The sequence below is a fragment of the Lasioglossum baleicum genome, chromosome 13, assembly GCF_051020765.1.
Source record: "Lasioglossum baleicum chromosome 13, iyLasBale1, whole genome shotgun sequence".
Classification (NCBI taxonomy): Eukaryota; Metazoa; Arthropoda; class Insecta; order Hymenoptera; family Halictidae; genus Lasioglossum; species Lasioglossum baleicum.
The window spans coordinates 5,054,438-5,081,747 of NC_134941.1; the positions used below are offsets into that span (position 1 = coordinate 5,054,438).

Sequence of the window (27,310 nt, forward strand, 5' to 3'; positions counted from 1 at the left end):
GGATATTAAAAATTGCTGTACAAATGAAATTAATTAGAAACTTACTGTGTGTGCTCGCATTGTTACAGCTAGTTACACAGATTAACGATTTATGATAGCAACGATTGGAATGATAGCAACATGATGAACACTGCAGATAATATTGTATTATTCATATACTATACATATATTAATGAAATATGTGACTTTGATCATTTGATGTTTCCTGACGTTTCTCTGTAATTAATTAGGGGAAATTTTGTTTGTTGCAGAGGCACGTGCCAGGATAAACGGCTCGGCAGACATATACGTGAAAACCGGAAGTATTCTCACACTGACCTGCCTGATGTCCCAAGGGCCTCATGATTTGGGCACAGTATCTTGGTACCGTGGTAGTCAACCGGTGTTGACGTCGCCGCATTCTGAGAACGATGTGGACGGTAAACCTCGCATCACTGTTGAAACTGAGTGGACTGACGCCCTCACATCGACGTAAGTTAATTAACCTGCAGAGAATTATACTTATGAGTAGGCGGGTTTATATGTAGAATAATAAAAAGAATTTTATAGAAAAGAATTAAACCGACTCCGAAAGAACGCACTAAAAAGGCACATACATATCGAATTGAGTAACCTCCTCCTTTTTCGAAGTCGGTTAAAAATTGTCTGCATTAATTTCAAGATGCAGGAAGTACATTTATTTCTTTTCTCGGTAATTTTAGTGAATTGTAAACAATACAGTATAATACTTATTAATCTGAAACAGTATTTTTGAAACAATCTTCAAAAATGCTTAAATTATATTTCCTCGTATCGAATTTCTTATATTTTATATTACTTGTGAATCTCTTGTACGGTACATTAATATTTATTTCGAAAAGCTTTCTAAATGGTACTAAGCACACACTAAGAATCTGGAAGTTTTTTTATTTATCATCTTTGTCGGAAGAAATGTACAGTGAGCAGTACAAGAAGAATGTGCAAAAGACTTTTATTCAACGATAATGTCACGGCACTATATTTTTTTGACTTTGGAAATATTTTCGGAAAGCCCTTTCGATCCCTGGGGATGGTCGAGGGTCGAACCGGATTTTTACCTACTAAAATACCCATGGCGGTGACCACTGGATGTCGATGTATTGGCAAAAACCAATATTGGGAGAGATCCGGAGAAAACTCTGCAAGAATACATCGCAAGACCCAATCTCTCACACGCCTACATGTATAGATAAAATGAATCTCATCTGGGGTTCCAAATACTTGACAAAAAGTGAAAATAGAAAACAACTAATAAAAGAGATATTGGACCACTGTGTATTTATTTTTATAAAATCGTTCGATAAATTCACTTTGCAATTTAGATTTTAAAGTAACTGTAAAATTCTTTGAACTGCGAAGCTGTTAAACACATCCATATTAGTAACTAATTTCCATTATAATGCTTGTTATAAAATACGTGTTCTTGTAGCGAACCACATATTGTATCATGCATACCAATTAAGGCAGGAAATAATTAAAAAATAATTTCTGCCCAGACGAATAATTTCCGTGATTAAAAATGAAGGAGTCTCTGCGAAATATTGAATATTAAATAAATCTGATAAATTCTTTTCGTACATTTCATTTTTTAAACTATCTATTTTTTGTTTTGAAAATTTATATTTTTCCGGATAAATTCATGCGGAGCAACATTATTTCAGTTTAACCAACTGAACCAAATAAACAAAAACAGTGTAAAAAGAAGTATGTACAAGGAACGTCATTTACAAATGAAAAAATTAATATGGTGCCCTATCTTTTCGTCCAAGGCTGTAGTCGTTCGGCCAAGTCCCGTGAAATTGGAATGTTTGTCGACCCTAGAGAAAGATCTTCGAATGTCGAGTTCGAACGAAATAGATACCTATCGATAGGCTGATTTAGAATGCATGAGAGAAGCAACAATTCAAAGCACTGATTTCATTTCTACGAGATGGAGGAGCATCGCACGCAATTGCTGCCACGAGAGAACTAATTCAGGTTCTTGACTCAAGAGAGAGGGAGAGAGAGAGGGCACGGTGAGGGAAGGCCCGCGTAAATTCGTCGACGCGAAACGCCGGCGTCGCCCTGACAATCGTCAATCACGTCCAAAAACAGATGCAACCTGGCTGCAATATTCGCGCGACACACGAACGGCAGGGCTGACAAGGGCCGGCTAGAAATGCAGAGCATGCCCGATACGTCTTCACGGTGCAGAGGCCACCTGACAAAGGACTCCCCTGTTTCCTCTTCACTCGAGGACCAACTGAATATTATATCGCGTACGCCCGGCTTCGTCGAGATGCATACGCGAGAGGAAAAAATTGTGGCGGTGTATCGCGCGGAAAAAAATTCGCCGCAACCCACGCACACGTTGCGTTAGAAAATTTTCGCGGTACTAATAGATTATCCATGGACGGCCGTTCGAATTCTCGAAATTTTAGAATCTGAAATTCGTGGACAAGCTATTCGAATTAAATAATCAATTAACCCAAGTAAAAGTACCACTAGGATTGCTAACTTTTTATGCACCTATTTATGCAATAGACTTTCTATGCATTTGTAACAAAAATTAATAAATATAAAACTGTGGGGACTTTATAGAAGAATTTAAGAATTACATCATTTTCGATTCATTAGAAAAGCAGAAACACGTTCACACAGAAATACGTTCATTAATACAATTAATGAATTTATTTAGAAAAAAATTATGTTTCTTGATCGTCACTGTTAAAAATCACACATTTCATATACAACAACCTAATACGTAATAGTAGCAGTACAAATCTACTAAAAAGAGATCCGTAGTGGATGTTTACTTTAATGTTGATATTAGTTGACACAGATCTTATCTGCATACGATCAGCGATATTCATCTTCATTAATTGCGGAGATTATTAAAACCGATACGGTCAATTTAGCTGGCATTAAAATAATTATTTCTGAAAGCTTATTTAGTCGATACGTGGCTGGTTTGGAAGGGAAGCTGGGACACCATTACGTAACCCTTAAACGATCGTTATTAGTCCCCAAGGTACAATAAGTTGCGATGGTGTGCGATGACACTAACTACTGAAATACGAGAAGTAAATGATTAATCAATAATCCATTGGGAGCAAGTTGGTGGGACTTCTTTACGAGCACCGGTGTCGTGCAACTGCAACTGCATCTGACGTCAAATTATTTGCAGTTGCTCGAAAGAGGATACTCGCTCGAACATCACTCTCGGCCGCTTGACGTGGCTGCTCGGTCAACAAAACATCGTTTACTTTATTATGTGAATGTCAAACGGGATTTAAACTATTAAAAAAAAACTTTTTAAAAACCACGCTTATATTAAAATGCACTAAAAAGGAGAAAATAATTTTTTTAGACGTCAGTGACTATAAATAAAAGCGTGGAGCGCTAAACTATATTGACATAATCTTCGTGGGCGCTTCACGCTTTTATTTATAGTGACTAATGTCTAAATAAATCATTTTCTCCTTTTTAGTGCATTTTAATATAAGCATAGTTTTTAAAAAGTTTTTTTATATATTTTTCTATTTTCTACTTTTTAGTCTTTTTTAAATGGAACGCGAGATAGAATGAGGGGATGACTCCGAGAGACAACGACGTCTCTTGATGGAGTCCGAAATTGTCCGAAATGGAACTGAATGAACGGAACATCACAACCACACTGAATTTCTTCGGTGCGAAGTGGGCCAATGGAGCGGGGATGAGTCGGAATGGGAACGCGTAGTGGAGTAGGGAGCGCTGGCGCGCAGAGTGGGGATCGCTCAACGCGATGACGTACTACCGAGCGTCGCGCGGCGAGGTGTGACGGTTAATAATAAAAAAAATTTTTCTCCTAGACGCACAGTTTTTTAAAAATTTGTTTGTTAATATTGCATTATCATCCAGTTGTGAGCTATGTTTAAAGTTTCAAGTCTCTAGCTCATCGGGAAGTGGTTTAAAATTCGATTACAAGATTTGACGCATACAACAACAACTCGGCAAGCTAATATAAGCGTGGTAATAATAAAAATTACCTGATCACAAAGTCTCCGTTAAATGACATCTTGATGCGGCTTTACGAACATGCTTCCTTGGCATAACGTCTACAATTATTTTTACTGCTATTTTTCCATGCTTCATCGAACTGCGGGGTTTATGCACTCGCGGCGTTTCTTTCTGATTGCTAGTACAATTTAGCATTAACTCTGACACGGTTTAATATTTCGCCCTGAAAAAAATGGAGAATAAAGTTAAGACTTATGTTAATACACAGCAAAGAAACATACTTTTTCACTTATTAATTATGCTTCAAAAAATTCTCTAACTGTCCCCTCAAAAAAAGGGGCAACATTTTTTAGAGTACTGTTATACGACCTGGAAATACAAATAAACATTGAAGAATTTAATAGCAGGTCTGTCGTGACCGTAAATTATGGCGATGTATGCCGTTTAATCCGACCGTAGTAAACAACACGTAGGTACAGTTACACTTTATGGCGCGGAATTCAATAAAAAGCAGCATGCAACTGTTGACACAAACAGCAGAAAACATCGGGTGTCAAAGGCGAGCGTCATGAGATAAGTCCCATGATCGTGTTCACCTAATCGCATTATCGTCGCGACGAGCTTGCACATCATTCGTTTGGCCATTGTAATAATGGCCTCGTACACTTCTCTTGACGCATCGCACATGACACACCGGACGTCCTGCGATGTTGCAGGAATACTGTGTCGAGCGAGGAAGAAACAAATGGTTTCCTTCGAAGGGAGCAGTTCTATCGTCGACAGTGTTTTTCTGTTTCGATTCAGTCCACAACGTGACGATATTTAACTTTTGCTCCAACACGACTGAAAAATATCGAGGACGCGTGCGATAAGTATCGAACTTTTCCTCGAAGATCAGTTTGGCTGTATCTTTGCAAATATTGGTTCGCAAACCTACCATTCTGAAGCTGTATACCGAAACGAATCGCATCTTACAGAGTAAATATTTGTTCTATTCCTTTACGCCTCGGAACATTTTTCACGTTTACGACGACTAGCAACTACGAAACACTTTTTCTGCACTTGTGTGCAGTTCTGCTTATGATTATGTGAATAATTTCGCACGTTTGAAACATAGGATGCCCTACGAGAAGAATATTATATTTTATTACATAAGTGTATTTCTCAGCAATGGACTGCAGATTGTTAACAAAATAAAAATTGTCTGCATTATTATCAAGATAGAGGAGCCACGCAAGTGTTCCTTGCATTTTTTAATTAATTTGATCCCTATTCTCGTGTCTTTACTGTCCAGCAATTAATCTACTCATTTTTATCATAAATGCATAGAAATAGTTATGTTAATGTCTACGTTTTGCAAATTCATTTCTGTTTCTATTTCCTTGTGATGAATTCAATTTTCATTTTTAAAACAACCCCCTGTACAGTAAAAAAGTCTTAATTATTTTTGTAAACAGTTATTTATATGTATTGACAATGGATTATTTGTAATTATCATTTAAAGACGGAGTAAAATGTAAAATTTCTATAGTACCAATAATTATGAATCGTAAATCGTTGAATTCGTTGCAAATTGCAGTTGGACTATTAAGAGTTGAAGAACATGTGAAATATTATTTAGTTTTGATGAGAGATATTTTGAATTTGATGAAGCGCTTGTAAATTTTGTACCTATATCTCTTCTACCATGAAATCTTACGTCAGTAATGAAGGGTTAACGTCATTTATTTCCATTAAACCCGAGCTGCAGGAAGCGACGAATTATATTAAAACATAAATGAATCAATAAACGCCCACAACTTCATAAAATGCTCTGGAATTTACTTAATTTTACTCTGACGTTCTGAAATTATTGTTTGCAGGCTACTTAAACATTATTATAAATCTAGTAATAATTTAGTATTATATAAATATAAGTTCTAATGCATCAATTTGTTATTTCAAGAAAATATGTTTTAACGTGAGAATACTTTTTAAAACGCATTTTTTCCCCGCGAAATTGAAGCTATTATGTAAAAAATAGTGATCGCACCTTGTTCGCTCATGCATGAAGTCATCATAATTTGTTACTTCCACTTATAAATGTATAGTCGAGTGCTGTGATCAGTGAATTCGTTCGTTTCATGCGTAACAAGCCCGCATTTAAAAATCAGATTTGAAGAATACGGTTCAAATATTTCTCGCTAACGTGAATACCGCTATTTCATTTTATTGCAGATTGAGTATCAGTCATGCGAAACTACACGACTCGGGAATCTACAGTTGTGTGCCCACTGTGGCGGAGAAGGCCAGCGTCAACGTTCACGTTATCAATGGTGAGTGAAATATCAAATATACAAACATGTTTCTTCCAACTGTCACTTATTTATTTCTCAAATGAATGAATTGATGTTATAGATTTGAATTGTTTTAATGAAAAAAATAGACAATTATGAGCAGAAACACAATAAAATTTTTATTTTATTTGTATATATTTTTAAATTTCTAATACAGACGTATATACATATAATGATGTTACGCTTGGAAGGCACTATTTATCAGTCAATGTTAAATTAATGAAAAAATAGAATCTTAATGTTAATCAGTTGTGATTAATATTCATGAAGATTAAATCAAACAGAACGTAATAAATAATTCAACAATACTGTATTCAAACCGTATTCAGTCGTACGCGTGCCCGACGAATTTTTAAATTGGATTATCCCGAAAACGAATATCTATGTGAACGAAAACGGATCCTACATTTTCTATTTGATGTTACATGTAAAAATTAGTTTAACTTTGGTTGTACCTCGAATTTCTTCGTCCCCAAATAATAACGAATAAATTGAAGAAATCTTTTCTATTGAATATAACCTCGGGTTTGTTATCTACTGCAGCCATGCGTAATTTTACTTCTCGTTATACCTTTGACCAATCTATTTGCGCTGTAACATGATTTGTAAAAGCCTCTACCAAAAATTCGCCATGTAGAAAAAGTCACTTTGTTCCAATCTCTGTAAACAAATTTTATTATTAAGCCTCTAGAATTACCAAGCTGGCTAAATTCATTTATTTTTTATTACTAACATCCAGTTAATAAAAACGATAGTTTTTAAGGTGAAGTAGAAAAATTATAATTGAAAACAGAAAAGTAAGAAACTAATTTATTTAATAACTTTGGATCTAAGTTTCAATTTAGTAATTTTGTTCAATAAGTTTTTTAATATCTACTCATTTGCAGTAGGGAGTTCTATCATTGTTCTATTAACGTAAATGCATTTGTTGTATTAATAAACTTTGGAAAAATTGTGTAGTGATAGGGATAGACAAAAATAGTTTTCTCATTTTCCATGTCAGTTATGATAACATTATCTTTTAATTACTCTCAAACTTAGCACTGTTTTAATTATACTCTTCGCTACCGAAACCATGTACGTATAATATAATAAGGTATCCAGAGAGCACTCTCTCTCTCTCTCTCTCTCTCTCTCTCTCTCTGTTAGTAATTCTAGGAAATAATTATTTCCGTGTATGCGCGGATTCTATTAGAATTACAGATTACGTTTCGATTCTAACTTGTATAACCACATAATTTGATTCACTTTAGAAATAGAAGTAAAAGGAATAGTTCGAATTAATTTTGTAAGTCATTATTTTATTAATTTAATTTAATTGAATAATATTGGGCAGGCATCTCAGGTAACAGTAAAAAGAAAAGAGAGAGCTACTAAATGGAATAAATGGTCACAGCGCATAATATTGAAAAATACTATCAAAATCTAAAAAAGTTCTAATGAAAAACGTCAGAGAAAAAGCATTACTGTTTTTGATCATTGCCGGGCAGTGAGTGAGTCTAGAATTAATTGGCTTCGCAGACCGTTAATTTTCCGCTGCACTATTGAAACTTCCTCTAATTGTAAATTCATCGTGAAATCCGAATCCCGAAGTTTGTGTAACCAAAGGTTTCCACGCGCACTCTGCTGAAAATTATGATTCCACTGTATGAACACCGGAAAAAAAATATTTGCCTTTAGTTATGCTTCACTGTAGTATATTAGTAGTAAATTTAAGAAATTCTGAACAAACGCAACGACAACGCATGTGTTTTAATGAGCAGGCAGGCGTGCGAGCAACTTTTCAGATGAAGTCGTTATCCCGCTGAAAATGTCAATTATTACGGGACAGATACAACGCCAGAAGCGGTTTAATTATGCGATACGGGCAACGTTCGTTTTCAACGTGTACCCGTTTTCAAACTCGTGTACGGGTAATAGACGTTTTCAGCGTTATTTCGTCTACTAAAATTATCTCGTTCAGTTCCAAATGGATCGCTTACTGTAAACGGAATCAGCGATAATTACATATTAACAGGATACTTGTGTAACGATGACTGCTTAGTCGGTCGTAGTAATTGTTAAGTGGTTTCATGATTGTAATTTTCATCTAAATTATTTTCATCGTGCGATGAAACGAACGGCAGCTGTGAAGTTTCGTAATTTTCGGGATTTACGGTTTCAATGCAAAGTCGGGGCCGCCGAGCATGTTTGCCAAAAATTTCGCATGGTCAAACAGCAAAAAGGAAAGACATAATGACGGTGCAAAGCAATCTGCGTTTGCTTTTAGCGTTCTAACCGCTTTGAGTTTAATCCATCAAGTCTAGTGTAACATTGAATAAAATTATGTGTGGTTCAATTTTGAACTGCGTAGAACCTATTACAACATAGAAGTTACCTATTAATTAATGTTTATTTATAGGTACCAATTTTTCTACAACACTTTAGCTTACTTCAGAAATTATTTTCATGCGATTATTATTTATTGTAATATCAGAAATGATATAAATTTTTCCTAACACAGATTTACTAAAACATTAAATCTACTCCACATATATGTATTGTGACAATGTACATACTTACATGTATTCCGTATTTTCGACTAATTTTCTCATGTCGAATCATCTCCTCCACGATTGTACCATCAATACTGGAACATCCTGTAATTAATAATGTTCATGTACCATAAACGAAACAAAACCAACATTGATTTCAAGCCAACAAAGCCAAACAAACATTGACTTCAAACCAACAAAAACAAACAAACATTTATCTCCAACCAACAAAATCAAACAAACATTGCAATACAAATAATAAACATTATAACTTCAATATTTATTAATCTTCAAAGTTTCGCGTCTAAATTGTAATATTGTTTGGGATTGGCTGAGCGTGTCGGCAGCGTGAACGCGCAGAATTTCGACCGGTTTTCACCAGTAAGTCGATTCGCTCTAACAACGGGATTCACAGCGCTATACGTGAATATCTATCTTCCTAACAAAGTGAAACTCTCCTCTCTGATCTGTTATCAACTCAAACTCTTTATTATACGTTTCTAGCCAAAACGAGCTTGTGTTTTAGCCTGTAACATCTCGCATTTGTACAAAGTTCGTTAACCATTTCGAACGAACCCAAGTTGGTGGAATAAAGTTTATTTCGACGTGAAGTGACTCGTTCTACCCCTTCTAATCCGTAACAAATATTATTCGAGTTACAATTTTTTTGAACACTCTATCCCCATAATTCAAAAAGTATAAGGAACATTGAGAAATTAAATTGCATTTTAATTGGATCGTCGACTTTTACAAACCGATGCAATTTCATAGAAATGCAAGACCTCGTGTGTATAAAATATGATCACTTGGCGCGGAATGGGCTTCATTCGCCAGTAAGCATTACGCGCGTCGTTATTAGTTGCTACGAATGAATTCATTTCATAATTCCATAGGTAAAGGGAAATTGCTATAATTCGCAAAGTAAAAATGTTGAAGCGTCCCTTCAAGTTGGTTAAATGAGCCCTTTGATAGCAAGTTCAGACATATTATTAGCCAAGGCTATCTTAGAACCATCAAACTATCTTCTTTGTCTTTCTCCGCTTCACGCTGTCACGCTGTTTCCTGATAACTTGTACCTGTTCGAGACTCGAGCATAGTAGTCTGTAAACTCCACTCATATTGTTGCAGTATAATACGTTCTACAAGTTGAACATCGACGATAAGCGAGTGTTCCAAGCCAAACACGGGATGTCAACGGCAAAGTTTACCGAATCGCTGCTGGAATTAAAAGCGTTGAATATTTTTTCGAAATATTTACATGTTGTATAGAATATTTGTTTTTCTACTGGGGGCAGGGTTGTGTTCCAATATTGACAAATATAAATCCAATCGAGAATACAACGTACGAGAGTGTCGTGCATTCAGTGCATACGGTTACAGGAGCTTGTAAACAAAGTATTAACGAAAACAAATAGTATTGTTATTTCATGAGATAATGCATTCTCAAAATATTCGTCATAACTGTGGATTTTTATACAAAATAAAATTTGTCTGTGTCTATTGCAAGGGACAAATATCAAGTTGAAAATAATTTACTGATATTTTTAAATACTTTCCATCCTTCTACTTTTTCGTATTTCATCCAAAGACTTTTATCGTCAATACTGTACTCGGGAAACTATAGCTCGGGAAAACATCAAGAAGTCTAAATCATCAAAAGATTATTGGGCCAGTATTATCATACAAATTATACAAAGCAAACTGACAGTCCATCGTCGTAATTGAATTATATGACGTTGTAGCAAGCTCTCAAATGAAAGGTAGATAATACCTCGGGCCGCGAAGGGTTAACACAGTTTTAACATGTGTAATTGTATAGTCGTCCGTGTGGTAGTGAACGTATTATCTTGTTTGACTTAAACGCTTCTCGCGAAAGGTTTTTAGCGCCTGTTAGCCGTCGTTGAATCTCCGACAAAAGGAACGGCAACAATACGGCTGCCGTCGCACCGAAGTCAATTCAAGAATATTTTAATGGCGGGTAGCGAGCGACGCGCGCGTTCCGATTTCATTCAATTTTGGTTCTTTTGTCTCGCGGTGGAGCACAGGTCTTCAGAGTGTCCCGTGCTTGTCCGACGGGGGAAAAGGCCACCGTTAGTGAAAAGTTTCCCGATCAACACGTGCTCGCGCAGACAGATACATTCGGCATTTCCCTACGGCGAACACGTTCGACGGTTTGCATTCTACGCAACGCGATTTCCCTGTTGCGTTCGCTACCAATGAAACTGACTTTTGACCAGGTTTGGATGAAATTTATTTCAAATACTAATTTACAGACAGGGTAATATTTCGGCAACAATATACACAGTTACTCGAATTAATATTCGGACGCTCTAAAAAGGACGATAACTTTTTCAATAATGCACTATACGATTTGAATTTTTTTGGAAAGCTAGAGCAATTATTTTCTCTACAGAATGTTAAAAGAAATTTTTTCAAAAAATGCAATTGTTCGGAATTGTCGAAAAAATACTAAAAGTTGCATTTTACAACTTTTTTATGTGGGCCTACATTGAAAATTTAAAAAGTACGTTTTGTAGGTTTGTGTGAATTATATGCATTGTGAAAGTGTCATCGAAATCGGTTGATGCGGGAAAAAACGACAGGCATTGAAAGATGTGCAGGCCCAAAATTGTGAAAATATGCAATTTTTACCATCTTTAAACGTTTGCAGCTCCTTGCAACGTCGACCGATTTTGACGAAATTTTCAGAATATGTTTAATTCACGCAGATCTACAAAACAAATTTTTTAAATTTTCGATATAGGCTCTAGCTAAGTTGTAAAATACAACTTTTAGTATTTTTTCTACAATTCCGATCAATTGCAATTTTTGAAAAAATTTCTTTTCACATCCTGTAGTAAACTAATTGCTCTAGCTTCCCAACAAAGTTCAAATCGTATAGTACAATACTAAAAAAGTTATCATCTTTTTTAGAGCGTCCGTATATTAATTCGAGTAACTGTGCATGCAGTCGGAGGCACAATTAAGTGGACACCCTTTAAAAACTAATAATTTCTTTAAGCAAAATTTTCAATTCTGTTACATTTCTCACGGACTAATAATAACCACCTTTTTTTGTGTTGGAAGCATGATTTAGACCACTGTGTAACGACTGCTCGGGCGTTCCGCGTTTCCGTGCAGTTGGATCCCCGCGATCGATGCGTTTGACAGATTAATTAGATCCCATGCGTTTTCTCGAATGATGTGTAGTGCGCGCCGTGTTCGATCGGATGCAAAAAAGGCCGAAAGGCAGCCCCGGTAACATCCAGCCCCATTTTTCCCGTTTTCTTTTCCAAGACCGAGCAGGATAAGATTGGTCTGTTTTTAATGCGATCGCTGACAGGAGGAATCCGTTTCGAACGGCTGACGGACTCGTGATTGAAGGCTTGACGATCGATTAGCCTGCGTTAAGCTCACTTCGCTCTCTCCCTCTCCGTTTCTTTTTGGAGGTCGAGCGGCATCGTTTTGCTGCGACTTCATCCCATTGGCAAATCGAATGGACGTCTACTTACTCGCTGATGGCGCTGGTGGACGATCATGTCTGAACCGCAACACAGGTGCACTCACAATTACAATAAATATGAGTGTGTCGAAGCGATATCTTTTTCGCAACAAGAAAATCTCTATCCTCTCTTCTTCTTTTGTTGTTGTTCGCTAGGCACTGCTTTGTGCCCGAAAGAAAGGGTATGTATTCTATCCTTTTATAACGAAAGATATCACACTTTATAGTCTGTCGGACAATTTTATGGGACCCATAAACTCTCCGTTCACTGAAAAACAACGTGAAGCCGCATAAGTACCCTCATCCGCTATACGTTGAAAGCCGTCCCGTGCCAGTCTTATATAAAAAAAAACTGTAGTTTTTTTACATACATGCCTAGATCTAAAAGTTGTAAAAAGTAATCTTCAACATTTTTTCAAAAATCTCTTTCACGTCATCTTTATACAGTTCTTTCTCGTTTGAAAAATGTTCCTGAATGTTGATTCGCGAAGATTGAAGTCATACGTTTATAACGTCACAGGTGCGTAAAGTTTACATTGATTGAACGTCCAATCGAGCCGAACGAAAATCACATCGAGGTCGTCAGGCAAGCGAAAGGCTACGGAGCGGGAAGGGTCTAAAGGCTTAACAAGATTAACAGCGATGTCTGCAGCCTTGCAAATCACTCAGACGTCAGCACGGTAACATTTAACCCTTAGATGAGAGACGCGTACCACTATGGCATCTCGTGCTATCACCTACAACCGCCGTCACTTCCTTACACAGCCACCATCCACCCTTAAACTCCTCTCATGAACCACTTCTAGCCCCCTTGTAGCTGATTCTCCGAAGAGCAACCCCGCTACCTACAATTAGACACGGGCTGGAACACGATCGAAGCAATCACCGGTGGTTCTTGCTGCGACGTGATCGTCAATTCCTGCGCCACTCCAAAAAATCTTTAAGTAGACATTTTTTGGGATGGAAGCAGTGAATTCCTGATTTCTTTTACAAGAAAAATACATTTTTACAATACAAATTTTCTAAAAATTTCATTTCTAATTTTTCTTTTCTAAATATACAGGGTGTCTCAGCCGAAGGAGGCCATCTAAATATCTCCTTTATTTTTAATGTCATAAAAAATATTTATGGCATAATTGAAATGGTATCGAAGGAGGAATAACATAGAAGAACAATTTCTTTTGTCCGGTTATTTTTTCGTAGTTTTTTCAAGGTCATCGTTATTTTTTTTTTATCGGGAAAACTAATTTTTTTATCCCATCTTGTAGCGGCTGAAAAAATACATTTGAATATGCTTAAGTCATTAACAAGATGGAATTTTTAAAAAAAGTTTTCCCGATAAAAAATAACGATGACCTTGAAAAAACTATTATAAAATAACCGGACAAAAGAAACTGTTCTTCTATGATATTCCTCCCTCGATACCATTTAAATTATGCCCTAAATATTTTTTTGTGCCATTAAAAATAAAGGAGATCTTTAGGCGGCCTCCTTCAGCTGAGACACCCTGTATATTTGATTATCTAGAACGAAAATATTTTTAGTTCCGAGTATTAATTATTTTTCTCAGTTTTCAAATTAACTAAATATTAAATTAATACACACTTCCACCATTTAATAAACAAAGCAAAGGGACGAAAACACCGTTTTAAGATCGGAACACAAGATGAAACGCGGTATGGAAAAAAGTGTCGGAAACAGAAAACAAAGGGAGCAATAAATGTAAATGCATGCGACGGATATTATGTGCGGGGCGGCTGCGTTTCTGAAAAATACATGCTTGCGTTAGATACGATTTCACTGATGCATTTGTATGATAACCGGAGGCAACAACCGACGCTGACCCAGAACACCCGAAGATACTTGGCAATTCGATTCGTTGCGGATCTATAGAACCTCTGGATATCCAATACCTTCGGCGAGCTCAAAACACTCCCGGTATCTGAAATGCTCTACAGCTTCTGTCTCCAGAAACTGCCGCGTAACTTTGGACACTGCTGCAAAATGGAAATGACTAGATGCCTGGCGAAATGGTTTCATAGGAATGGAATTAATCCGGATAAAAGTGATGAGGTTTAACTCTTCAACTCTTCAAATCGTAATTCTTACTTTTCATAGCCGCCCTTATTCGAGACTTTAAGAGTCATACTAATTTTAATCAAAATATGGTTAAAACTCCTACAGAATTCTAATAACTGAAATATTCATTTAATTTTAATTCCGTATGTATAATTCTCGTTTGGATCGAAATACATATACATATAACAGTTCAAATTTTTACAAAATTCCCTGATACATATAATGCTTTTATTTAACCAATTCTATATTATTATTTTTCATTAAAGCATAGTCGTAATTTTGCGAAACTATATTGAATAAAATTTTCATTTAGTAAATTCAGGATTTTTACTTGTTATGATCGAGTATAAAATCATTCATTTTAATGAAAATATGGCTTTCTATTTTGCATAAGATCCGGAATCTATTAATTATAAATATTGTCACAATATTCACAACGGAATCAAGGCGCTCGTTACGTTAGACCCACATTATCTAAAAAAGAGCATACTATAACTTCCTGAACAACAGTTTTAATATACATATAAAACTTGGCCGAACAATTCCATGGGAATTGAAAACCTCAGCTACGAACGCTTGCCAATCTATAATTAAATCTCTTGTTAGAACAAAAAGTTGTAGTTTGTAGCGCAATAAAATCTATACTTTACTACATCGTTGCAATCCACTCGTGTAGGAAAAATAGATAACGTTAATATTATTCACACTTTTACGTAATATGAACGAGAACAATTTTAGACGCTGTGTAGTCAGTTTTACTCTATCGGAGTTCAAAGTTTAGCAGTAGCATAAATAACAGGAATTTTCAAACGAGGAAAATTCTATTCCAGTTCTATAATAACCTATAAATGTTTATTCAATTGTAAGTCTTTTCAGAATAATTTAGAAAAATAGGAACACAAAAATTTGTTAAAATAAAAATCTCAAGCTACTTAATATTTGTGAATATGGTTGAGTTTTCATGAATCACAATGGTTAATTTCAAGGAATATTTTACCATTTCAAGAGCTAAATAATTGTATCGTTTCTACGTGAAGCAGAATTAATTAAAAGTATTAATTCTAATACCTTCTCATAAATTAAAAAAAAATTTATTTTCTTACTGAAATGTATAAAATAGTAGGCGGACAGTATTTTAGATGCACGCTGCAGCTGCACGTTATACAGTAAAGCGCAACAGATTACTGTCGTGAAGTTATCCGCCGAAACTGACGGACGTTAAATGAGGACACAACGATTTCGTATCCATCAACGTCCTGGATGCACGGTGATGGGATTCGAACGTGCAATAGATTATCTAGATTCGCTTAACTTATATGCCGAGATTAACGTGTTCAAATATATCGGAAGTCATCAGTAACATTATGCAGTTATAAATTATTTTCAGGGGTTTTCGCGTCGTAATTAAATAATGCAACGATTTATTTAGCAAGATATCATTTGATGTGTATCTTTATCTTCTAAAATTCACCACTATTATTTCACAATAACTTCATAAAACGAATGCTCCGAAAATGATACTACAGTTAAGAGTATTTGATCTATTACTTTAACGAAAAACAAACAGTGCACGTTTTCATCTCCAGAACTGCGGCGTATAGCCTGGAAAACCTACTTCTGACCGATGACGTCAATCTTATATTTTTATTTTGAAAGGAAACATTCTGAAATGCGTTTTCCTTCTACTGTAGCCCAGCAACGTACTTCTAAATTTAATCCATTAAAACTCGAATTCAAATGTTTTGAAAATACAGATTCTCGATCTAAAAATATATGAAACACTCACGTATTTATATTTCTACAATTATTGTTAAATACTTCTTTACACTGTGGAACCCTTAAATAATTTGATACTTCAATTTCACGGTTTTCTTCCTTTTTAACAATTCTAATAAGAATTATTTCTCGCATTTGACTAAAATGTTTCACAGTTATTATGCATGAATTTTTTAATAACACAGACTTAATTAACCACGTTATTCGAGAGTAGTCTATAATCAAAGTCTTACTATTGTAACTGTTACCATTGTTAATATGTACTATGGAATAATATGGAAAAATGGAAAAGGCACTTTCCAAAACTTTTTTATTTGTACTCGTAATGAAAATTTAAAATATGCATATTGTATATCTATGTTGGTTATACACATGCTAAAAGTTTTCTTTACGAGCTCAACAATTGAAGATACGTAAAGTGTTTTATTATTTTATCGAGCATAGTACACGTAAACGTTGTCGCCCTGTTTCTTCGTGACGACGCTAAAAACGCATTCAAGAACCCGACGAAACTAAATCGAATTGTCAAGAGCCGAGGAGAACGATAGACAACGTAGCATGGGTAATGAAGACTAGCATTGTTCGATCTCTCCTTAATACAATAGGGACCGAAGGGGAGACTTAAGCCCTTTGCGTGTTCTTCCCCGCGAAAGTGCGAGACACGCATTTACGTCCTTCTCCCGTCTACGTGCCTGGAGTGTTGCTTATCTACTTGGCCCTGATTTGATTTCGATATCCTGCCATTCTCTCGCGGGAATTCACCATTTCCCACCGCGAAAAATCTACGAGGGGAGAGTTTTCCTGGCTAGTTTTCGAATCACGAAATCTCTTTGTGCGGCGCACCGTCTCTGTGGAATCGACTGATCGAATATCGGGATACTTTTTTTGTCAAGGGAAGCGATATTAGTTCCTGTTATTTGTTCTTCCGCTTTTGTCTCACGCCGAAGTATTCTATGGTCATTCCCGCCTTCGATTCCGCTGTACATCCGAATGGAAAATATCCGCCATGTTTTCTTTTCTTCTGTAAATAAACGAATGCGATTTAACCCTCATCCGTCCATCGTTTCCACTATTCTAATTTGCCCGTAGCGTTGTGCACACTCTTCGCAGCAGCTGAACAAAATTATTTTTTCACGGTTTTGAGCTTACTTCAGGTTTTCTGTAACATAGTTTTATGAAAAATGCTGATAACAAATTTCAACCTCTTGCGCGACACAAAGTTCGAAAGCATTTTTAACTCACAGAGACGGACTTGCCCCATCTTCGGGGCAAGTGCGTCCTAGTTGACACTTTGTACAATATCCTATCAAAATGATAATTTTCAAGCAAAATTAGAATCCTACATAATACTAATTCATCAGTAATAACTGTGGCGAGAGTTTGATACCAACGACGTTAAATTTAAAATCCAACTTTACAAAAACTAGGGCGGACTTACCCCACACCATCTTACTGCTGTAAGTACAGTGTCCAATAGGAATATATATACAATGTATAATACAAAGATAAATACTGGACTTCTCGTACATTCCTCCTTTGCAAATGGTATTCCTCTACACTCTACACAGTTATACTGCATGTGCTACTATCAATAAAAGCTTCTACCTCAGTTGTGTGCCCACCTTTTAAAAGTTGTTTCAAAGTTCGGCAAAGTGAGTTAACAGTAACTACGTCGCGACGATAATGAACGATCGATTCTTTCCGAAGAAACACGTATGACTAGCTACAGTACTGTCTCTCAATTATTATCCAAGAAAGGTGTGAAAGTAGTATCCTTTAGATAATTAGGAATTTTGTTTCACAAAGGGGAAAGAGAGCTTAAATGCGGTACAAAAAGCGGTTACAGAAATAAATTAGTACTAATACTACGCTGACACTTGAAAGAGAAACAAAACGTTGAAATAATGCCAATGAGTATTACTGTGTGGACGAAAATGAGTCGCAATGTATTGATTTCGCAATTTTATTGTTCGGGAAATTCCGAACATGTCAACGAATCGTATAATTAACCGAAGGTGTGTTAATTGGACGCGCAACGTGCAAAAGGGAGGAATGGAAAGACAATGAACTATCGTTGAAGCGTCGATGCAAAATTAATAGACGAAGAACGAAAAGAAACGCCTCGGTCCCGCGTTGCATTAATTAAACCGGGAACGTTCTATTTCAATTTCAAATACCGTGGATTTAGTCTTCCGCTGCTCCAGTGGGGCTTGTCTGATCATGAAACGATAATACCATTTCTTCGATTACCTCGGCAACCATCTGCATTTGCATAATTCGCTGGGCAACTTAATTTCTCACGTCTTAACGCAAGCCGGTGTCCCACAAACCACAGTTTTTGTACTCTGATAAATTATTATAGAGTTTCATTTAGAGAAAGCAACTGTATAAAAAACAGTGCGACCTCGATTCTATTAGTTTATAATGCGATTGCTCATAAATTAAGGAAATTGCTACCTGTAATCCGCTACAAAAACGCCATTCTTCGTTACTTTTTAAACATTTAAAAGATACTTTTAAGGCAATATAGGTGAATATTAACACAATACAGGTATTTCATAACATTTATATTACATTATATTAATCAATAACAGGTTTTTAACTATTTGTAAATTTTAATCAGAACTAAGGATACAGAAATTTTTAAAATCTTCCTTTTCAGATAAAAATTCATTGAAATTAACCACAACTATGTATGTACGTCAAACTATAGGTTTTATTTATAAGAAGTTAAAAATGAAAGAAGAAGAAGAAGAAGAACTCATCATTTCTCGAAAATAAAGTCGTGGTGCCGGTGAAAATCTGCGGTCACAGGCTCTTCATCGATTTCGCGAATTCTCAACGCGACCGTCGCGTCGCGCCCGTAGAATCTATAAATTGTAATCCATGGCTTATACAAAACTTGGCTTCTGCTACAGGGCGATTTCGTATAAACGTAACCTTCGCCATGTATTTATACGACCACGTTTATGCCCGTGCACTTGGTATTTCCGCGGGTTAATTTGGTCATAAATATACGTGGACGTCTTTACAGCGATAATCATAGGGTCGTGTGCGTGCGCACGTGCACGCTTCCCTACGTGTGCATGCATACAGAGTCCCTCAAGATGAACTAAGAAATATTCGCAGCCCCCCCAGAGTAATGTTTAAAACGCAATGCTCTACTAGTACCTTACTGCTTTATTCCGTGGGGTTGTATTATACAGGAAGTCTCGACTGTGGCGTTCTCGCGATTCCGAAATCATTCAAATCAAGCATAATAAACTTTCAAAATTCAAAGTAACTTTTAATGGCAGAAGTTTTTGTCTTCAGAAGAAGTGTCAGAAGATTTTGAGAAATGGTAACATTGCGAATGACAGTTCACGACTTTATCGATTTATTTTTCCCTCTGCAATCTCTGGTGGTAAGAATTTATTATTAAAGAATTTTGGCATCAAATGTCAAGGTTGTCTTGTGTCAATTTTATTCGTTATTTATCCGCACGTTACGTTAAACAAACGTAACTATTTCCTACATAAATCTTGTTCTCCAAAGCAAGCACCATTGTAGTCTACATACAGCTTTCGTTCGCTATATGTATAAGTCGATGGCTCGTAGAGTACAAGGGGAAGGGTAGAATGGCAGAAAAGTCTTTATCTGGTGAGATTTAAAATATTAGAAAGAATAAATGTACTTAGGAATATTTTTTCAACTGTCTACAATGATTTAAGAAAGAAAGAATGAGGAAAACTAAGAAATATTCCCAGCCGGGAATAATGTTTGAAATGCAATGCTCGACTAGTTCCTTACTGCTTTATTTCACAGAGATGCATTATACAGGAAGTCGACTTCTCCGTTCTCGCGATTTCGAAATCACTGTATCAAGCCCAATAAAGTATGGCGCCGCGTAACACGCATATGAACGCCCCGTTATTACTCTCACGAAAATGAAACGTTCCATTGTGAAAAATGCAACGAGAATTTTTCCTCGTTTTTTTTTCGTACGTTCCATGCTGCATCGACTATTCGCAGCTGCTAGAAAATTGACTAAATCTGTGAAAGGTATTTTATAGACAAACGCGGAAATTAATTAAATTTTGGCTACTGATTTTGCCGAAACTTGCATTCTACAAATGTTTAAGATTTTTATATACACATATGTAATATTATAATTAGATTGTGGATTCTTATGCTTTCTATGATTCTATTAGTTTGAAGACAATATGTATATATTATTGTTCTTGAATTCTTTTAATTTTGCTGCTATTTCATGTTGGATTATCAATAAGTTACCAGCACAATGAACTTATTGTTCGTTGTCAAAAATCCACGATCTCGGAATCGTATTAATAGATCCGCTTTCTACTGGTAAGCATGGTAAGCAAAGTCAACCAGTAAAGCACACTAAGGATTGCACCTGTCCGCGAAACGAGATAAACTATTATTAAACTTTCATTAACCTTCTCATCCGATTGTGTTCGACGCGGTTGTGTGCGCGGCGACGAACGCGTGAAATCCGTCGCGTCTAGTAATCGGGCTTAAAATCTCGCATCAATGGGATTCATTTTATTTTTATAAATCAGTGGATCGATTTATTCAGACGTGAACGATGCCAAAATTCCCGTGGACAACTCGTCGCGCTGCGCCCTCGCGGATGAAATTTCCCGTCGATTCGCGTAGAAGCAACAAGCCGGATAATCCTGGTATTTTTCGGTCGATCGAGCTATGCGCGTTAATTACGAGCAGGCAGCGTGCATCGGAAGATTACAGAGGTTTTCAGCGGGTCCCTGTAGCCGCTTGCAGGCCACGTAGCAACTTGGGAACGTCAGAAATTTCACGTCCGGAGAACGAGCTCTTCGGCATTTCGATCGCGGGGGCGTAATTTCGACGACACTTCGCCGCGGCCCATCTCGTTCAAACCCTCAATCCATCGCTCCGAGTAGCCGCCCGAGATCAGACTTAAGATCACATGATCCCGGGGTTTAACGGGCCACTTCGCAGTTATTAAACGATGTTCCATAGCGTAATTCGGATTACTGTCGCGGTTTGTTGGCTGTTCCTCTTTTCTAGTACGTCATTAACCGAATTTCATGGCTATCCAGAACCAGAGATGGGCAAAATTTTTATTTTAATAAAAATTCCGGGTACTGAATAAAAGATACAAAATTTTTATTCTTTATTCGGGGGCTTGAATAAAAAAGTAACTATTATTCAAAAATTATTAGAATAATTTTTTATTCACCGAGAATTTATTCAAGCTTAGAATAAAATTTTTATTCTTTATTCTTATTCTTTATTCTTATTCTTTTTTCTCGAAAATGAATAAATCCATGAATACTTTCGGCCAGCTCGAGGCTACAATGAACACGACCGACACCCGAGGGTCGAGCCCTGAGGCCTGCGCCCAGAACACAATAGTAGTGCAATAAACACGGCCCGACAATCCCCCGGCGAGGCAGGTAGCTCGGCATGAAACCGCTAAGGAGCGAATGGTGAACTTATTTATTTTCCGTGCTACCCTCACGAAAGTCACACGAGCCAATTCGTGGCGTTCTGCCGATTAAGAAAAGCCTAAACTCGACGGAATTAGGACCGTTTCTAGTGGTTTTATTCATTAAAGTATGCTCGAAATTTTTATTCTAATAATTTTCTGGCCATCACCGCGCTAGCGCGACGAAGCGACGGGGACTTGGGACGCCTTGGCCAAGTGGTGCAATAAACACGGCCCGACAATCCCCCGGCGAGGCAGGTAGCTCGGCATGAAACCGATAAGGAGCGAATGGTGAACTTATTTATTTTCCGTGCTACCCTCACGAAAGTCACACGAGCCAATTCGTGGCGTTCTGCCGATTAAGAAAAGCCTAAACTCGACGGAATTAGGACCGTTTCTAGTGGTTTTATTAATTAAAGTATGCTCGAAATTTTTATTCTAATAACTTTCTGCCCATCACCGTGATTGTCACCGGGATTGTCGGGCCGTGTTTATTGCACCACTTGGCCAAGGCGTCCCAAGTCCCCGTCGCTTCGTCGCGCTAGCGCGGTGATGGCCAGAGAATTATTAGAATAAAAATTTCGAGCATACTTTAATGAATAAAACCACTAGAAACGGTCCTAATTCCGTCGAGTTTAGGCTTTTCTTAATCGGCAGAACGCCACGAATTGGCTCGTGTGACTTTCGTGAGGGTAGCACGGAAAATAAATAAGTTCACCATTCGCTCCTTAGCGGTTTCATGCCGAGCTACCTGCCTCGCCGGGGGATTGTCGGGCCGTGTTTATTGCACCACTTGGCCAAGGCGTCCCAAGTCCCCGTCGCTTCGTCGCGCTAGCGCGGTGATGGCCAGAGAATTATTAGAATAAAAATTTCGAGCATACTTTAATGAATAAAACCACTAGAAACGGTCCTAATTCCGTCGAGTTTAGGCTTTTCTTAATCGGCAGAACGCCACGAATTGGCTCGTGTGACTTTCGTGAGGGTAGCACGGAAAATAAATAAGTTCACCATTCGCTCCTTAGCGGTTTCATGCCGAGCTACCTGGCTCGCCGGGGGATTGTCGGGCCGTGTTTATTGCACCACTTGGCCAAGGCGTCCCAAGTCCCCGTCGCTTTGTCGCGCTAGCGCGGTGATGGCCAGAGAATTATTAGAATAAAAATTTCGAGCATACTTTAATGAATAAAACCACTAGAAACGGTCCTAATTCCGTCGAGTTTAGGCTTTCCTTAATCGGCAGAACGCCACGAATTGGCTCGTGTGACTTTCGTGAGGGTAGCACGGAAAATAAATAAGTTCACCATTCGCTCCTTAGCGGTTTCATGCCGAGCTACCTGCCTCGCCGGGGGATTGTCGGGCCGTGTTTATTGCACCACTTGGCCAAGGCGTCCCAAGTCCCCGTCGCTTCGTCGCGCTAGCGCGGTGATGGCCAGAGAATTATTAGAATAAAAATTTCGAGCATACTTTAATGAATAAAACCACTAGAAACGGTCCTAATTCCGTCGAGTTTAGGCTTTTCTTAATCGGCAGAACGCCACGAATTGGCTCGTGTGACTTTCGTGAGGGTAGCACGGAAAATAAATAAGTTCACCATTCGCTCCTTAGCGGTTTCATGCCGAGCTACCTGCCTCGCCGGGGGATTGTCGGGCCGTGTTTATTGCACCACTTGGCCAAGGCGTCCCAAGTCCCCGTCGCTTCGTCGCGCTAGCGCGGTGATGGCCAGAAAATTATTAGAATAAAAATTTCGAGCATACTTTAATTAATAAAACCACTAGAAACGGTCCTAATTCCGTCGAGTTTAGGCTTTTCTTAATCGGCAGAACGCCACGAATTGGCTCGTGTGACTTTCGTGAGGGTAGCACGGAAAATAAATAAGTTCACCATTCGCTCCTTAGCGGTTTCATGCCGAGCTACCTGGCTCGCCGGGGGATTGTCGGGCCGTGTTTATTGCACTACTATTGTGTTCTGGGCTCAGGCCTCAGGGCTCGACCCTCGGGCGTCGGTCGTGTTCATTGTAGCCTCGAGCTGGCCGAAAGTATTCATGGATTTATTCATTTTCGAGAAAAAAGAATAAGAATAAAGAATAAGAATAAAGAATAAAAATTTTATTCTATGCTTGAATAAATTCTCGGTGAATAAAAAATTATTCTAATAATTTTTGAATAATAGTTACTTTTTTATTCAAGCCCTCGAATAAAGAATAATAGTTATTTATCTTTTATTCAAAAATTTATTGAATAATTTTTTATTTGAATACTGCCCATCTCTGTCCAGAACTTTATCCCACCGCGCCGTGGATCCCACTCGCGTTCGAAATGTTTTCGTTTCCAATGACTTGTCAGATTATTTTTACGACTAATCTTCCGATGAACGATCTCCAAATCCGTGTCTAACGCGTTCGCAGCACGAGTATCTAATCAAATAGAGAGAGATAATGGCAGTTTCAAAAGTAATGAGAGCAAATCATTTCTTGGATGGCAGACTGCGGGTCCATTTTGACTCAGAGTATCTAAAATCGTTACTTTTCCTTTTGACCGTTACTATTCCAATTGATCACTGTTCCGCCAAGATTTATACACGGTGGCTCCATAAGTCACCTCCCCTTTTAAAACATGAATAACTTTTTTATTTTTCTATGGCAAAAACTAAGAGTTCATATAATCTATAGTCGCAAATAACAACGATATTAAATGTATTGCATCACAATCGATGAGCATTTCTCACTAGTTGAACTAACCGAGTTAGCAGAAACAATTTGCAGATAATTTTAGACCTAATCTTCCCCAGATTGAAATTGTTGTCGTTCTTCTCGGAAGACTTTGACTGAAACTTCACCGTTTCCGACATGTGCCAAGAAATGGTTCGTGAAACGTAAAACTCACCAATGCCCCGCCATTACCAGTCGAAAGTTCGCTTCTTTCCGCGGAATTCAACACGACTTAAGAGGCCGGGAGAATTGAAATCTGCGAATTCCGCGAAGTCACTACGACTTGCATAAACCTAAATCACCTAGGCATACAGTTTACGTCTGCTTTGAGATAATAAGAGAATGTGAATCGTTTACCGTTGCTCCCGGAATGATAAAACTAGATGCAAAAAGGTTTCACAAAAAGTCATGCTTCTGTAACATGGGATTCACCCATGTATTGTATTATTTTCATTAGCAATTAGTTTCGTAAAATTGATATACTTAAACGTTTGAGAACTGAAATGGCTATGATACTGATAATTAAACTGCGGATCTTTATGTAAAATAAAAAAATATTTGTAATCCACAGTCGATGATTCAATTGAAATTTATATTAATTTATAATGTCATTAAGGCATGAAACTGTAAGCAATAAAATCTCAAAATCGCACGAGATCCAAATAAATTTGATTGTGTCATTTTTATGTGGCAAGGGGCATAGTAGTCATTTTTAGTGCTCGGTAGGTTTAGTGTTAAAAAAAATTCGAATTTTTTTTATTTCAACTCAGGAAGCTCCCGATGGAAACCAGTGACCTAAATAAGAAATGTGCTCACCAAGGTACACGATTCTTACTATTTTACAAAACTTAAAAGGCTGGGAGAACATAAAGAATTATTGTTAGAAAGTTTGTTATCACCTACCTAACAGTAACAAGAAGTTTACCGGCACTAAGGAAATTATAGTCCTTCGTGAAAGGGTTAAAGGGACTTATGAAAGCCAGTAAAAATTACGCGAACGTAAATGCCCCCGCTCTAATCGATTATTTAAGGAGGAAACTTAAGAAGCTCGAGCGATAAAATTCGCTCGTAAATTAGTAGCAAATTGTCTCAAGTTCCCTAGTGGAAAATTACGCGACGCGATATTTGTGGTTAATTTAAAGTTACAAGTAATGCATGCGGTCGTAGGAAACTATTTATTGGAGTTTTATTAGCAGTCGCAGCAACCTTCCATGTGTCCTGGCATTTAGCTCACATTATGACCATTTTTTAATGCTGGTGACTGTTCTTTTGGCGTCATTGTGATAAGTTGCGCACGGACTGGCAGTTTTACTGATATATGAACAATAATTCTTAGAAATGTTCACTAACTACATGTTGCAATGCAATAAAAATTTTTCAGCTGCATGGCCAAACGAAAATTAAGCTCAGAAAATTTAAGTAGAACACAAAATACATTTCCTGAAAAACTGCATGTGATAGTGGAACTAGATTTCTGGTAAACCACTTCTTACACGCGATCGATGATAATCTCACCTGCTTGCAATCTCAGATTCAGAACTCAATTGTGTGCCAATTTATTCCCATTTGAGGTATCTCATTTTAAAATGAACTAATGTTACTATTCTTCTTTTATAAAATAAGATCGTTTTAGCAAGTTCTCTTTCGACTTCATTTATTTACGAATAATTTCATTTCGTCAGTGTTTACACATTGTCGTGTCCATTAAATACCGAACGTGTGAGGCCACATTTCGCATGGTATAGAGCCGAATGTACACGATTTATTGTACTAAACGCTTTCATAGAAAGTAAATTACCCCGCACGTTTCGAACGCGAATCAATCATTTAAAATTCACGCGCGCCATTCTGATTATTTTAATCACCGACAAACGCACCGCGGTGTCATATGTAAAAGACAGCGACCATTTTTGAATTTAAATTAGACATGTTAATACAAGAAAAATACTCTCGTCCGACAGAATAAACCATATCCGACCTAGATTTTAATTTGCGGAGTCTCGCTCTCCTCCCGCGAACATTTTTAATTTACAATCGCTAGATTCTGCAATTAATTTTAAAAGAATTCATTTGCTGCCTTGTATCGTAAAATAGGTTTCGATCATAGAAAATTTCCTCAGACACTTTCAAGCATAAAATCCAAAACTAAATCATCGAAATATTCTGAAGAATTAATAAGTGAATTAAATAGTAAAAATTTCAAAAGATGGGGGCTGTAAAGATGACCCAAGATGGAACCAAATATAGAGGTGCTAATAAACAGGACTGAGAGCGCCATCAATCCATTCCCAGCGAAGAACAAAGTGTTCGCATTTCTTTTACTGGCGTGACTGCCCGTTACAGAATAGGGAACGCGTAAAACCTTAAAGCGAAAGTATCCTCCGGCACTGCTGGGAGCGTGAGAGCTTCTCCGTTTCGCTTGTTTAACAAAATTAGTCCGCCGAGTTGCTAAACACCTCGCAACAAACAGTTATGCTCCTCTTGCAGCGAGCGCAGCTGGAGAAGGTTTCGCGCTCGGCTTGTTCGTTTGAACCCAATGCGAGAGGAGCAAGCTAACTTTGCAATACGTCAATCTATGAGTTGTATGAATTCACTTCCTGGCGCCATTCAGAGCAAAACGCAAGCTTCATTCGTGGATATAAAACGGATCCAATTTCATTTATAAATCCCGTGAAAAGGAGAGGACAAGCCGAAGAAAGGCGGATTCATTTTCAACGTACAATCAGCGCGCATCACGTTGCTCGGATCCGCGATACCGAATATTCTCGTCAAAAATGCAAGTGACATCTTTCCTTTGATTACGGCCAGAAACGCAAGTAGAATGCGGCCGACGAAGAATAAAAATGAAGACAATAAGGGTGTGGGGGGAGGGCTTAAGAAATCACGCCACAAAGGAAATCATCTCGTTCTAGC

General features: G+C 37.5%; 2 protein-coding genes across 2 annotated transcripts in view; one reads left to right on the plus strand and one right to left on the minus strand.

Moving 5' to 3' along the window:
• The window catches only part of Dpr1 (defective proboscis extension response 1), a 467,695-nt gene that overhangs the window by 418,444 nt on the left and 21,941 nt on the right, over positions 1-27,310 (plus strand). Inside the window, exons 4-5 of the mRNA XM_076436345.1 lie at positions 252-471; positions 6,214-6,311. Of these exons, the coding sequence (XP_076292460.1) occupies positions 252-471; positions 6,214-6,311 (318 nt within the window). The remainder of the gene's footprint in view (positions 1-251; positions 472-6,213; positions 6,312-27,310) is intronic.
• Pect (phosphoethanolamine cytidylyltransferase) overlaps positions 1-27,310 on the minus strand; it is a 173,746-nt gene that overhangs the window by 66,210 nt on the left and 80,226 nt on the right. The window contains exons 10-13 of the mRNA XM_076436343.1: positions 8,895-8,971; positions 6,788-6,992; positions 4,026-4,219; positions 319-485 (exon numbers count right to left, since the gene is read on the minus strand). The gene's annotated coding sequence lies outside the window, so the exon portion shown is untranslated. The remainder of the gene's footprint in view (positions 1-318; positions 486-4,025; positions 4,220-6,787; positions 6,993-8,894; positions 8,972-27,310) is intronic.